Source organism: Microtus ochrogaster, unplaced genomic scaffold, assembly GCF_000317375.1.
Source record: "Microtus ochrogaster isolate Prairie Vole_2 unplaced genomic scaffold, MicOch1.0 UNK27, whole genome shotgun sequence".
NCBI classification, from domain to species: domain Eukaryota; kingdom Metazoa; phylum Chordata; class Mammalia; order Rodentia; family Cricetidae; genus Microtus; species Microtus ochrogaster.
Genome location: NW_004949125.1, coordinates 1,885,436 through 1,897,775, shown reverse-complemented (window position 1 = coordinate 1,897,775; position 12,340 = coordinate 1,885,436). Strand labels below are relative to the sequence as shown.

The following is a 12,340-nucleotide window of genomic DNA, read 5'->3' as shown; positions in this document are numbered from 1 at the left end:
ATGCTCTTAACCACTGAGTCATCTCTCCAGCCCCCAGCTAGCAACTTTAGAGTCTTTGCCTAGGCTGGACCTTCTCTCTGCCTCTTCCTCTGGGGAGACCTCGCCACCCTGCCAAGTATGTGCATTTGTCCCTCGGGCAGAGCTACAAGCCTCTCTCCGCTGCTTTCCCATGTACGTCTATCAGTCCAGCACATGGCCCCTTTGAGCGAGGAAAGCAAACCCTGGGTTCCCAGCTGCCTTTGGCTGAGGTCACATGGCCTTTGTCTTGGCCGCCATTACACCCACAGAAGAAAGAGTCCCTCGGCTTATGCAAGAGGTGAGCAGGTCTTTCGTTTGCCAGTAAGTATCTTGGGCATGTGTGAGAACGTTTCTAGACTGTGCTGAGGTGAGAAGAGCCACCAAAGATGTGGGTGTGGGTGAAACTATTCCATGGGCTGGGGTCTTTGACTGAATACGCGGTGAGCCTCAGCATTCCTCTCTCTCTCTGTTTTCTGACAGTGCATGCAATATGACCAAGTGGCCAAGACCCTGCGATCATGCTGTTTCCACCGCGGTCCACCACACCCTGAAATTGTGAGCCAGGAGGTGTTTTGTCACAGCAAGGAGCAAGATAACCAGAACAACCTCCTTGAGGTGTCAGGGCACTTGAGGGGACAGGTGTGGGATAACCGTACTGAATGGATCATGGGGACAGTCAACGCTGTCATCAGTTCAGAAGCCTCCCACCCTGGGACACACATCAAAATCCTAGGACATGGGCAGTGGACCCTACTAGAGGTGAAGTCTGATTGTCCCCTGAGAGGCCCAGAAAGGCATTGATGAGGGCCCAAGCCTTTAAAAAACATTATTTTTCAGCACATTGCTAAAATCACAAAAGTTATAGGTGAGCTGCTTCCTAGGGAACGAGAACCTATATTCAAACGCAGCTCTTCTCTCTTTGTTCCAATCTCTGATTTCCTAAATTACACGTAATTTTAATTGTGTTTCAATCGCCCGCTGGTTGACAGGCGTTTATTTCTACAATACACTGGACTGGCCACCTCTCGCTCTGGGCTTTTTGAAAATCCGTTTGTTCTGTTGGGCACCGGAGGGCACAGCTGATGGGCACATATGCCAAGTTCCTTTGGTGCGGCTCCATGCCACTTCACAGGCTGTCCGGCAGCCATGGAAGAGACTTGACACCTGTGCTGTTATGAACTGGGACTGGCAGCATCTCCAGGCCACAGCGACTTTATTCAGAGGGGATGGGATGCACCCCGCCCGGAGCACGTGCTGCTTCTATGGAAAAGATGTGCACCTCATTATTGGCAGGCCAGCTGCCACATCTACAAATAAGACACTAATTTTCTAGTAGAATCTGGCGCAGTAGGAGTGGAGGCAGTGCAGAAAGGCAGGGAAAATTATGGGCCTGAGGAGAGAAAGAAGTCCCTCACCCCAGAGTCCGGTTGAACCCTCTCACTAGCTGAGAATCGATTCAGATACATTTACCTAAGGCCCTTCTCCCCTCTCAGGCGGAACCTTCAGTTTTCCAGGAATCTCTCCAGAAGCCCCACTGCCAGTAAAAACAAAACAAAACAAACAAACACCAGGCCCTCAGCCCCTGCACATCTTCAGTGTCTGTTTTCACTCTACCAGCTTATACAACTCAACCAAGGCATCTCTGGAGCCCCCTCATGGTCTCCATTATCAAAAAGGGGGACAGAGGTAGGGAAGGGGAGGGTCCCTTAGAAACTCGCTAAGTAGTGAAATTCTGGAAGCTTCCAAAATGGAGTCACAGTGAAGACGCTGAGGTGGGGCTCTCCTCTGGGGAACTGTGCTCACTCAGACACATCTTCCTCTCAGCCTGGGCCTTTTCTTTCTACTTTTAATAGATTCTAACTCTGCTTCACAATGACTCGCCCTGAAATTCTTTTCTGCATTGAAAACAAGGACCTGGCTTTATGTGAGTCAAGGTCCCTAAAAGATTAAGGGATCTTAATTAAGGGCTGCTGCAGGGGCTGTGTGGAACTACCTCTGTGTGGAGCTACGTCTGTGTGCAGCTACGCTCCCATCCAACAAAAAGACCCGTCCTCCCTCCCCTTCCCCTGTGTGTTTGTGCAGGGTGAGAGACAAAGCATCCAGGACTTTGAATTTCTGCTTGGAACGTTTCTGGCCTCCCAGCACAGCCTTGAAAGGAAGTCAGGGCTGAAGCAGGGCCCCTAGGGAATAAGGATGTGTGAGGTCAGAGATCAAGCATGACACCTGCTTGTTTGAGGAAAGAGCTGGACCTCTGGGGTCACAGTGGCCTCTGGCATGCCAAGGTCAAGGTCCTTTGTTATTTGTTGTGGACGGCTCCTTGACCCATAGGGCAGATGGGATCCCGGACTGACCCCTTCTTGTTCTGTCCTGTCCCCTACACTCTGGTGAAGCCAGAGAAAGCTGAGGGCATAGCAGTGAACTGCCATTGTCATCAGAAAGCATTCGGAAATATCTTTTTGTCACTTTGAAAGGCACCTGTCCCTGGATGGCGACTCTGGCAGTGAGGGACGATGTTATACTCTCAGCAGGGACCTTTGCTGCTAACGGGCTCTTCTCTGTCCCTCCCGTAGGTGACAGTGTCAACTTCCATTAGGTCGAAACTACTCTTGTGCTTTGGTGGCAACATCAGAGAGCCCCTGGCTGTCAACTTGACAGGATCTAAAATCATGTAGGAAACAGACCTCTAGATGTGTCTATGAGGAAATTTCTAGATTAGGCTAAGTGAGGTAGGAAGATGGTCCCTAAGGGTATCATCCCATGGGCTGGGGTCCCAGACTGGACAACAAGGACACAGCAGCAAGCTGAACCCCAACATCCATCCCTCTCTGCTTCCTGACTGTGGATGTCATGTGACCATCAGGCGCCTGCTGCCAGGCCTCTCCCACCATGAGGGTTGGACTTTCAAACTGTGAGTCTAAATACACTCTGCCGCCCTCTTAACTTGCTTCTTGCCAGATATTTTTGTCTCAGCCAGAAGGAAAGGAACTAAGGCAAAATACAACCCAACACTTAGGTACCAAGAAACAACTTGGTACCTAAGGGCACTGAGGGATCAGGACTCCCCAGGAGTCACCAGCCACGACACTAGTTGGGTGGTTCAGGCACTTTGGGTGCAAGGTGGCTCCTCCGGCTGCCTGGTCCTTTCTGTCTTTTTCTTCTTAGTGCGGGCCCCAGGCTCCAGCACCCCTAAGCGTCGGCTCTGGATTGTCTATGATGCTTGAGCCAAGGTGGGGACCACACAGCTCTCATACCATCCGGCCCAGCGGGCCTTGCTCATTCATTGCCCAGGCACCTGCGGGTGCCTCTGAGAGGCGAGTCCTGGCCCTGGCCTTCCACTTTCAGAGGTAAGCGCCTGCCACCCAGCAGGTACCCACTCCCCCATCATGTAAATTAATTTTTAGCATTAGTTTTACAATGACCTGCAATTCTCTGAAACTGAGATGTTTCAATAAGTCCTCCCTCTCCTGTGTTGTTTCCCCGCCTTCCCCCTAGGTTATTTTGCCACACGCTGAAAGTCAGTCTGACCAACCCAGTGTCACTGAGGTGCTTTTATCTCTGCATTTACACTGGCATCTGCCATTCCCCTTGACAATACCATCAACACCAAGAAAGAGTCTCAGGCCTCCTGGTCCACCGTCTACATCCCCAGCTCACAGTGGTCGAACTTGGGCTAACCAGGCCTTCCAGTGGCTCTACACACAGCCCATTATCTGCCCTCCTTCAAGGCCTTAGGACCAGGCACTCTTTAGCAGGACAGTCTTGGTTCTGGCATCTGGAGGCTCCCTCACTGGCCAGAAGCTCCGCTCCTTTGCTCATTCATGTGCTCTGTGAGCCCATTGTTCTGAGGGGAGGCAGCAGCCTTGGAGACCTGAGCACAGTTTCCTCTGTGCAAAATCTGGATGAGTTCCAGCCCTGGGTCAGGGGCTCTGTCTAACTCAGCCCGGCTGCTTCCTCAGGTACAGTCACACACTTGGCATGGGTGTGGCTTGCACGAAAGCTCTGTATAGTTGTCCTGGTTGTCCGAACCATGGAACAAAGGCGTGCTTCAGAAATAAGTGAGGTCCCCCTGGTTCTTACCTGCCACTGGATCAGAACCGAGGATGTGGTGTGCGGTGTGGCTGAGACAGATCCTGGAGGCTCTCCGGGAACTGCAGGGCAGCAGATAGGAGGAAGTAGTTAGAATGGTTCTTTTGGGCACCAGTCACCCTTCAGTGAAAGGAGCCTTTCCTCCCTTCTGTGGGTCCTCTCAGGCCAACCACAGCACTCTGTGAGCTCCTGCCCAAGACCCTTCCTGGGCTTCCAAGTCTTTGGGAAAGGGGGTCAGATAGCATTTTCTGAGAACCTAGGTGTTAGTGGTTCGCCATGAGCAGGCCAGGTGGTCACAGTGAAGTCACAGTGCTCTTAGCTTGAGACACCAAGTGACTGTTGGTAGAGATGAGGTTGCTGCTGGCCACCCAGCATGCAAAGCCAGGAAGCTGTGGTGACTTTGCGCTGGTCTCTGGAAGGACAAGGCTGGTATGACCCCTGTCATGGACAAGCCTGCTTTGGGACCAATGAGGAGCCCTTGCCGTAGATCAGGTGCTGGAGATTTTTCTGCACTCTCCAGGTTCTCTTGTGTTCTAAACTGACCTACCTCTCTGTGTCTCCTTGGCTGAGGCTGTGTGCCAACAAAAGCCTGCCCACTAAGTCCTTCTGGAGGGGACAGGACTGGACATGTATCCCAGGCTCTGTCTACTTTTCATCCTAGGTTTGCCCCTGTCTGAATCTCCTCTGATTATTCAGGCCCTCTACCCTCAGTCACACAGGTGGACCCCAGTGTCACCCTCTAGACCAGGGGTCCTCAACCTGTGGGTCATGACTCCGTTGTGGGTCAATCAAGTCATTCACAGGGGCAGCCTAAGACTATTGGAAAACACAGATATTTACATAACAATTCATAACAGCAAATTTACACTTACAAAGTAGCAGTGAAAATAACTTCATGGTTGGGGGGGGTCACCACGACATGAGGAGCTGTCCTAAAGGGTCGCAGTCTTAGGAAGGTTGAGAACTGCAGCTCTAGCAGAAAACCTTCCAGTAGTCTGTAAGTCAATGTGGACCTTTATCCAGCCCAAGAACCCTGTGCAGTCGATAAATATCAGCCTAATAAGAAAATGTGGGGTCTGGAGAGATAAGAGCACTGGCTGTTCCTCCAGGGGACCTAGGTTCAATTCTTAGCACCCACAAGGCAGCTCACAACTGTCTAAAACTCCAGTTCCAGGGGATCTGGCACCTTCACACAGACATACACGCAATGCAGGAAAAACACAAATGCACTTTTAAAAAAACCCAAATAACAACAACAAAAAAAACCTATCTTGCCAAGACAGTGGTTGTTCTAGCTGTCTGGGTGCTAAGTCTACATACATACAAAACCTTGAAGCGCATGCAACTGCCATTAAAAAAAAAAAGAAATGAAAGAAGGAAGGAAGAAAGGAAGAAAGGAAGGAAGAAAAGAAAAGAAAAAATGTGGAATCATGTTTGGTTTCTGGGGACTTGGAAGGCACAGGTAGGGAGATTATTACAAACTCAAGAATAGCCTGGGCCAGGACTAAAGCTCTATGAAAAATAAAAAAAAAAAAAAACCAATGGCTACTGCGGGTATGCTCAGTGGTGGAGCACCTGCCTAGAATCCCCCAGTGAGGGGCTGGGGTGTGGCTCAGTGGTAGAGCACCTGCCTAAAATCCCCCAGTGAGGGGCTGGGGTGAGCACCTGCAAGGCCTGGGGTCCCATCCCTAGCAAAGTAAGGAAGAAATGTTAATCAGTCATCAAAGGCCCCCTCTCTCCAGCTAAGGTAGGGCTGGTCTTGCCAGTCAATCTCCACCTCACAGAGGGAGACAAAAGGCCACAAACACAACGCAAATCCAACCACAAAGGGAAATTGCAAGTCTCAGACAAGGGAGATGATGAGATAGGGGCCTCAAAAGCTGCATTTGAATATCAAAGGGTTGAGAAGGGGCCTGGGGAGCCCAGAGAGTTCCTTGAATAGCTTTTCAGTAAGGACCTATTCCCTGAGGTCTCAGGAGCCTGTCAGGATCCCATGCTCTCTGTTTGTCAGAGATAACCCGACAATGACAGCAGCTTGCTGGGTGTCTGGCCCTTTCTTCTAAGAATTAGTGCACCATTGCAAATAGTCTCTCCATTGTGTCTGATGCAAGATAAAAATGAGTGGTTCTTTTTCTTTAGTTTTCATTTGATGCTGACTTTTTACCCTTGTTCCACGCCACCTTTTGTCTGTTTGTGTACGGAGGTTCATGCATGTGTGTATATGTTTATGTCTCCATGCTGGTCCTTGGGGGCGCATGTGGAGGCTGGAAGTTAGAGTTGGTATCTTTCTGCTGTTCTCTACCTTAGTTTTGAGGAGCTTTTGCTGAATATCAAGATTCCCCACTTTGGCCAGACTGGCTGGCTAGCTAACCCCTGGGGTTACAAGTATCGCTGGGTATTTTACATGGGCACCGGGGATTTGAACTCAGGTCCTCAGGCTTGAGCAACCAGCACAATACCCACTGACTCATCTCTCCTACCTGTAGTAAGCCCTCACTTTTAAGTGAGATCATTGATGACAATTCTCCCTCCAATTATCTGTAGCAGTGAAAGGAAGGGTTTTGCTTCTGAGTGGTCTCCCAAGCCTCCTGCCAGGCACTTTGGGCCACCTAGCTACCTGAATGACCTCATAGCTTCTTCCCTGAGCTCTGCTGCCTCTGGATCTCAACACCTCTCAGGATGAGGGCCCTGCGGTTTCTCCAGGGGATTCTGGGGAGCTTAGAGGCCTACTTTTCAGATACCAGACCCAGTGGACCCAGCCACAGTGGGGATGCTGGGTGTGCAGCCCGATTCTCTGCGGTAACTTAAGTTCTTTTTTTTTTTTTTTTTTGGCTTTGGAGCCTGTCCTGGAACTAGCTCTGTAGACCAGACTGGTCTCGAACTCACAGAGATCCGCCTGCCTCTGCCTCCCGAGTGCTGGGATTAAAGGCGTGCGCCACCGTTGCCCGGCTTGTAACTTAGGTTCTTGATGGGGGGGGGGTGCTGCATTTACATTAACCATTCTTCAAGGCTGACTCATAGCCCGTTAGGACTGCAACCCTGGAGAGCTGAAACTTTGAAGGTCAAGAGCTGAACTGTCTCGGGCCATCTTAGCCCCTAAATAGCCACGTACTGCCTACAACTGTGTTCAGTCTAACACCCTCAGGACTTAGGTCCTTTTGGAATGTACAAATAGACCCCTAGCTTCACCTACCTGAGACTAAAACTTCTCACTGGGCAAGTCTGAAGTCTAAAGCGGAGATGACTAACTTGCCTACCCGGTATTCTCACCAATGTCTTCAAAATTGTTCTTGATTTAAAATGTTCTTATTTCTGCCACTGTAAACACTGTGGAATTGCTAATGTGTTGGAACATGGCAGTATTCGGGGTGACCCGAATCTGTGTTTCACTGGGCCATGATCACTCACATTTGACTCGTAAGTAAAGTGTCTCCCCTTCCCGTTGGGGGAGACCTGTTCTTTGTTTTGTTTTTGTTTGTTTGTTGTATTTTGTTTTTGCATCAATGTCTGAGTATGGCTGGGGAGCTGGAAATGGCTCACCTCCACCCCTGGGCTAGTCCTCAAGGAGCCCTGAAACTCTGTGTGGTAGAAGTTAAACTTCTGGGCTCAGAAAAGCATGTGTGTGTGGAGGGGAGAGTCACATGATGTGAGGTCACAGGGCGAGGCAGCGGGGACCTGGTCCATTTGGAAACCTCCTCACTGGAGCGTTAAATGGAAGAGATAGGGTTTTCTGGGAGTTATCACAAAGCCCTGGTGGCTGAACTAAGTGCCCAGCTCTGAGTCTGAGCCGGGAGTTGCCCGGTATCCATCTTCTCCCATCCCACTTGTCAGTCTATGACTGTGTCTGCTGAAGCTGTCTCCCGGGTTCACTGCACTTCCTCCCATACCCAGGATGGGGAATCTTCAGGCCCAATGCCTCTGAGGTCAGAAGCCGGTGAAGAAACCACCTGGTGCTTGGGGTGGGGGCCGGGGGCAGATCTGAAACTGCTTGGACCCAGCTTCCCCAATGACATTCATTTTTAACGACTCCCATTAATTATTCAATTTCTAATGGAGGACGGTCTTGGAAGCCAATCGAAAGGAGTTCCATTCCATCTGGAAACTCTCCGGGGGACCTTGATTTATGACCGTGGGGCGTGTAGGAACACCCCAGGCTGTCAGTTACTAATGGACTTCTGCTGCTTGTCACCCTCCCTGGTGACCTCCCCTCTCTGCTCAAGACTGGAGCAGGGTCTCTTTCTGGGAAGAAGGTACCCTCCAGCCTCTGTAGAGCTGTGGGGCGGGGTTGTATTGGGATGGCTTTTGCTCACCATCTTGCAGTGTGGTCACGGCTTCTGTTTCTACACTGAAGTCACTGTCCCCGATGTCATTGGTGGCCTTCAGGCGTAGCTTGTAGGAGGTGAAAGGTCTCAGCCTGTAATGGAATACAGAAATCAGTGACCACAGTCCTGTCCGATGTTATAATTAGGAAATCATGGGACTGGGGTATCAGAAGTCTCTCCTGCCCCAGAATCAGAAGTTGGGTTACCCTGCCACCAGGAAGGATGGAACCATTCCCTAGATGTAGCTACCAGGGCCTTTTAGGGTCTCCTAGCCTGCCATGATGCTCAGGGTGAGACGGTTTCCTGGAGGGACACGTGAGTGAGAAAGTCTTGTTCCAAGGACTTTCAATGTCTCTTTAATAAGATGCTACACAGTAAATTACTGCTCGCCTAGGCCAAGGATGGAGGGGCAGAGCTGGATTGGGCTCTAGGGGAAGAACTGAAAAGATCTACCTTCTAGCTCTAACATACCCAGAGTGAAGCTGTCCCTCACTTCTCCCTAGGGCTCCTGTCAGGGCTTTATTCTGGCTGGCCAACCTCTTTGGATTCACCAATGTCTCTGCCCCACTCAAGTCTGGCATGATCACAGAATCCTTCCCCCTTCCAGGTGCTGGGCCCAAGTCACACGGAGGGTGAGCATGCCCCATGCAACACGGAGGGCGAGCATGCCCTGTCCAGCTCGCATTAGGGACAAGTTCCCAGGATCATCAGTGCACCACTTCACAGGCAGGAAATGGGCCAGCAGGGAAACTCTGGCTTCCAAGACGGGTTCTGTTCTTTAGAAAACCCAGAATCAGTTTCAGAAACTGCCACGGACTAAAGTCCCTAGGAAGGGGGGTGGATGTGGGGGACGGGGAAAAAGAAAGACAAAAAGGAAGGAAGGAAAGAAGGAAGGAAGGAAGGAAGGAAGGAAGGAAGGAAGGAAGGAAGGAAGGTAAAAAAAAGGTAATTCTACAAGGCTGCTTGACGAGCCAGAATCTGCAGAAGGCTGCACATTGGGAGCGAGTTACACTGGGCTCCCATTAGCGCTCTAGACAGCCGTTTATGCCCACCTCTGTGTCCGACTTAACTTCCATGTGACTTTTAGACAAATCCGTTCAAAAGGTACAAGCAGACCCCTGGCTTCCACCAATCTGAAGGCTAAGGATGTCCCCAGCCAGCATCTGAAGCTGTCACAGGGATTCCCCTGTTCTACTGTAACCCACCTACCTGTGGTTTCCACCAGTGTATTCTAAATCACCCCAACTTAGGGCTTTCTTTGTTGTTATTGTAAAAACTCCACGGACTTTTACCATGTTGGAACATGGGGAAGCCTGGATCTGTGTTCCTGGACTACAATCACATGTGTTGACTCCAGAATAAATTCTCTTATCCCTTGAGGAGAGAGCTGTATTTTTGCAGAGATGCCATGACGATCAGCTACTTTTGTGCTCCTCTGGATACATTGGATTACAGCATTTCTCCAAAGCCTGAGGGATGCTCCACTCAAAGCCCCGGAAATAATCTGGCCTTGCCAATTTCTAGACCCCTACAGGCCTGGCCTCGCCAGCAGCAGCCAGGAGAATCTGGTCTTGGTTGGTTTAACTCGGCTTAACTGAGAAGCCCCTTGAAGGCCCACTGCCTAGAATGATCTTTTCTGTGGTTTCTGGGGACAGCTTTTGTTTAGCTCAAATAAACCACGTCCACCTGTTCCCGGCTTTCCAGAAGCTACTGTGTCTAGTCTCAGGGATAAACGCCTCTTGTCCCCTGTCACTTCCCAGTCTCAGGTGCTGGGTGGCCCACCTTTGAGTTAACTGCCTGCTTCTCCTGCCTGGTGTGGTGGGAAGCATGGGGTCCCTAAAAATGTGGGCTCTGAAGTATACTTTCCAGTTCCTCAGCCCCAGCCATGCTTGGAAGAGCCACTTTGCAGGCACATCTTTGTCTGGGGATCTGATAGACGGACATCAAGACGTTGTCCTGAGAATCAAAGCAGATGAGGCCCTCAGGAGCGGCTCAGTAAGCGCTCACTGAAAACCACTGAAACAGGGTGGGAGAGGTGGCTCAGCAGGTAAGAGCGCTTGCTGCGCAAGCACGGAGAGGATCTGAGTTCAAATCCCGATTACCACGTGGGTTAAGGCTGTGCCTGTGCTTGGGGAAGGAGAGGCTGGAGACAGGATGATTGCCAGGGGGTGGGGGAGGGGCTATTGCCCGCCAGACTAGCTCCAGGTTTAGTAAGAGACCTTGTCTCAATGGAATAAGATAGAGTGACAGAGCAGGACACACGTCATCCTCCTCTAACCTATGTGTGACTGTATCTACGTACACATGTGTGCACACCCCTCACATGCACAGCTGCTAGCATTCTTATTTCTTAGGTATTATCTTCAGCAGCTAAAGTGAGTGCACATCACATAACTGTCCTAGGTCTCTGTTGTCCTGTTCCTTCCTATCTCTCTCCTTCCTTTCGAATTTACTATGTTCCTGAAGGTGACTTTGAATTCCTGATCCTCCTGTCTCCATCTCTAAGAACTGGATGGCAGGCACGTATTACCACATCAGGCTCTGTGCGGTGCTGGGGTTGAACCCAGAGCCTTGTGCATGCTAGGCAAGCACTCTGCTGCTGTACTGACTGAGTCACATCCCTGGTCTTCCTCTCTTTTGTTTTCACAGCCTAAGGGAGTCCTGCTGCTCTAGCATGGAGAGCCGTGCTAGGCACCTGGAGATGGTCAGTAACACTCTGCTGAGGAAACAAAAACATCATGGTGACACTCATGTTCCAAATCCTCTCGGGGAGGTAGAAGAGGGCACCTGCCACATGCTGCAGTACTGACCTGCAAGGCATCATATGCCAACTGTATAGTAGTGGCACAACTGAAATGGGGTGACTCACCCCTCTCCGGCTGGATTGGAGGTCTGCTTCACAAGGGGGATTTTATGTATGATAATATAATCCTGTTCAAAAGCATGTCGCTGAGGAGGTCATGGGCCCTGGGATATATTGTTGTTGTTATTGTTGTTATTATTTTTATTATTATTTTCCTAACTGGGCATGCTCTCAAAGTGTCTCCTAAATATTTGTGTTCATTCCCACAGGCTTGGGCTCCTCTCCACCTTGGCCAGAGAAGCTGCTTCGTTTTGGCAGTGGGCAGCAGCAACATGGGGCAGGGAATAACTGAAAGTATCAGACTGAGTGTTCAGCCCTACACTGGGCGTCCACATCAACCTCCTTCCCGAGGGCTCAGGGAACACTGCGAAAGAGGAAGCAAGAAGCACTTAAGAGCACCATGAAATGATGCCTCCTGGGCATGACGTGGTTGTTACACTCGTTAACGCATAATATCTGGGATCATCCGCATGGGGTCAATGATTTCCAGGCTTCACCCACACTTTACTGTGGAGCTACAGTAGATAGTTGCTGGGGGCCAGAGGAAGAAGGAGTATTTGTTTATTTGTTTATTATTTATTTGATATATGTGTGTGTGCTTGTGCATGCTTATATGTACCATGTGCATGCAGATGCCATGGAAACCAGAAGGGGATGTCAGATCCCCAAGAACTAGAATTACAGGAAGTTGAGAACCACCTGATATGGGTGCTAGGAACTGAACCTGGGTCTTCTGCAAGGGCAGTAAGTGCTCTTAACCACGGAGCCATCTCTTCAGCGCAAACATTTATTTTACACACACACACACGCACACACACACACACACACACACACACACACACACACACGTATGCAGGTGTCTCAAAAGCCAGAAGAGGATTATTGAAGTCCCTGGAGAGGATTGGTTTTATTGAGAATGTGGCCACTGGTAGGATTCCCATGCTCCAGTGGATGGCCCCATATCAATGCACATGTGGATAGCTAGCTCCAAATGGACTTAGTGGGGGATATCTCTCTCTCTCTCTCTCTCTCTCTCTCTCTCTCTCTCTCT

General features: G+C 50.2%; 1 protein-coding gene across 1 annotated transcript in view; it reads right to left on the bottom strand.

The window, feature by feature from the left end:
• The window catches only part of Sdk1 (sidekick cell adhesion molecule 1), a 622,567-nt gene that overhangs the window by 70,303 nt on the left and 539,924 nt on the right, over nucleotides 1-12,340 (bottom strand). Inside the window, exons 30-31 of the mRNA XM_026789743.1 lie at nucleotides 8,415-8,518; nucleotides 4,096-4,166 (exon numbers count right to left, since the gene is read on the bottom strand). Of these exons, the coding sequence (XP_026645544.1) occupies nucleotides 4,096-4,166; nucleotides 8,415-8,518 (175 nt within the window). The remainder of the gene's footprint in view (nucleotides 1-4,095; nucleotides 4,167-8,414; nucleotides 8,519-12,340) is intronic.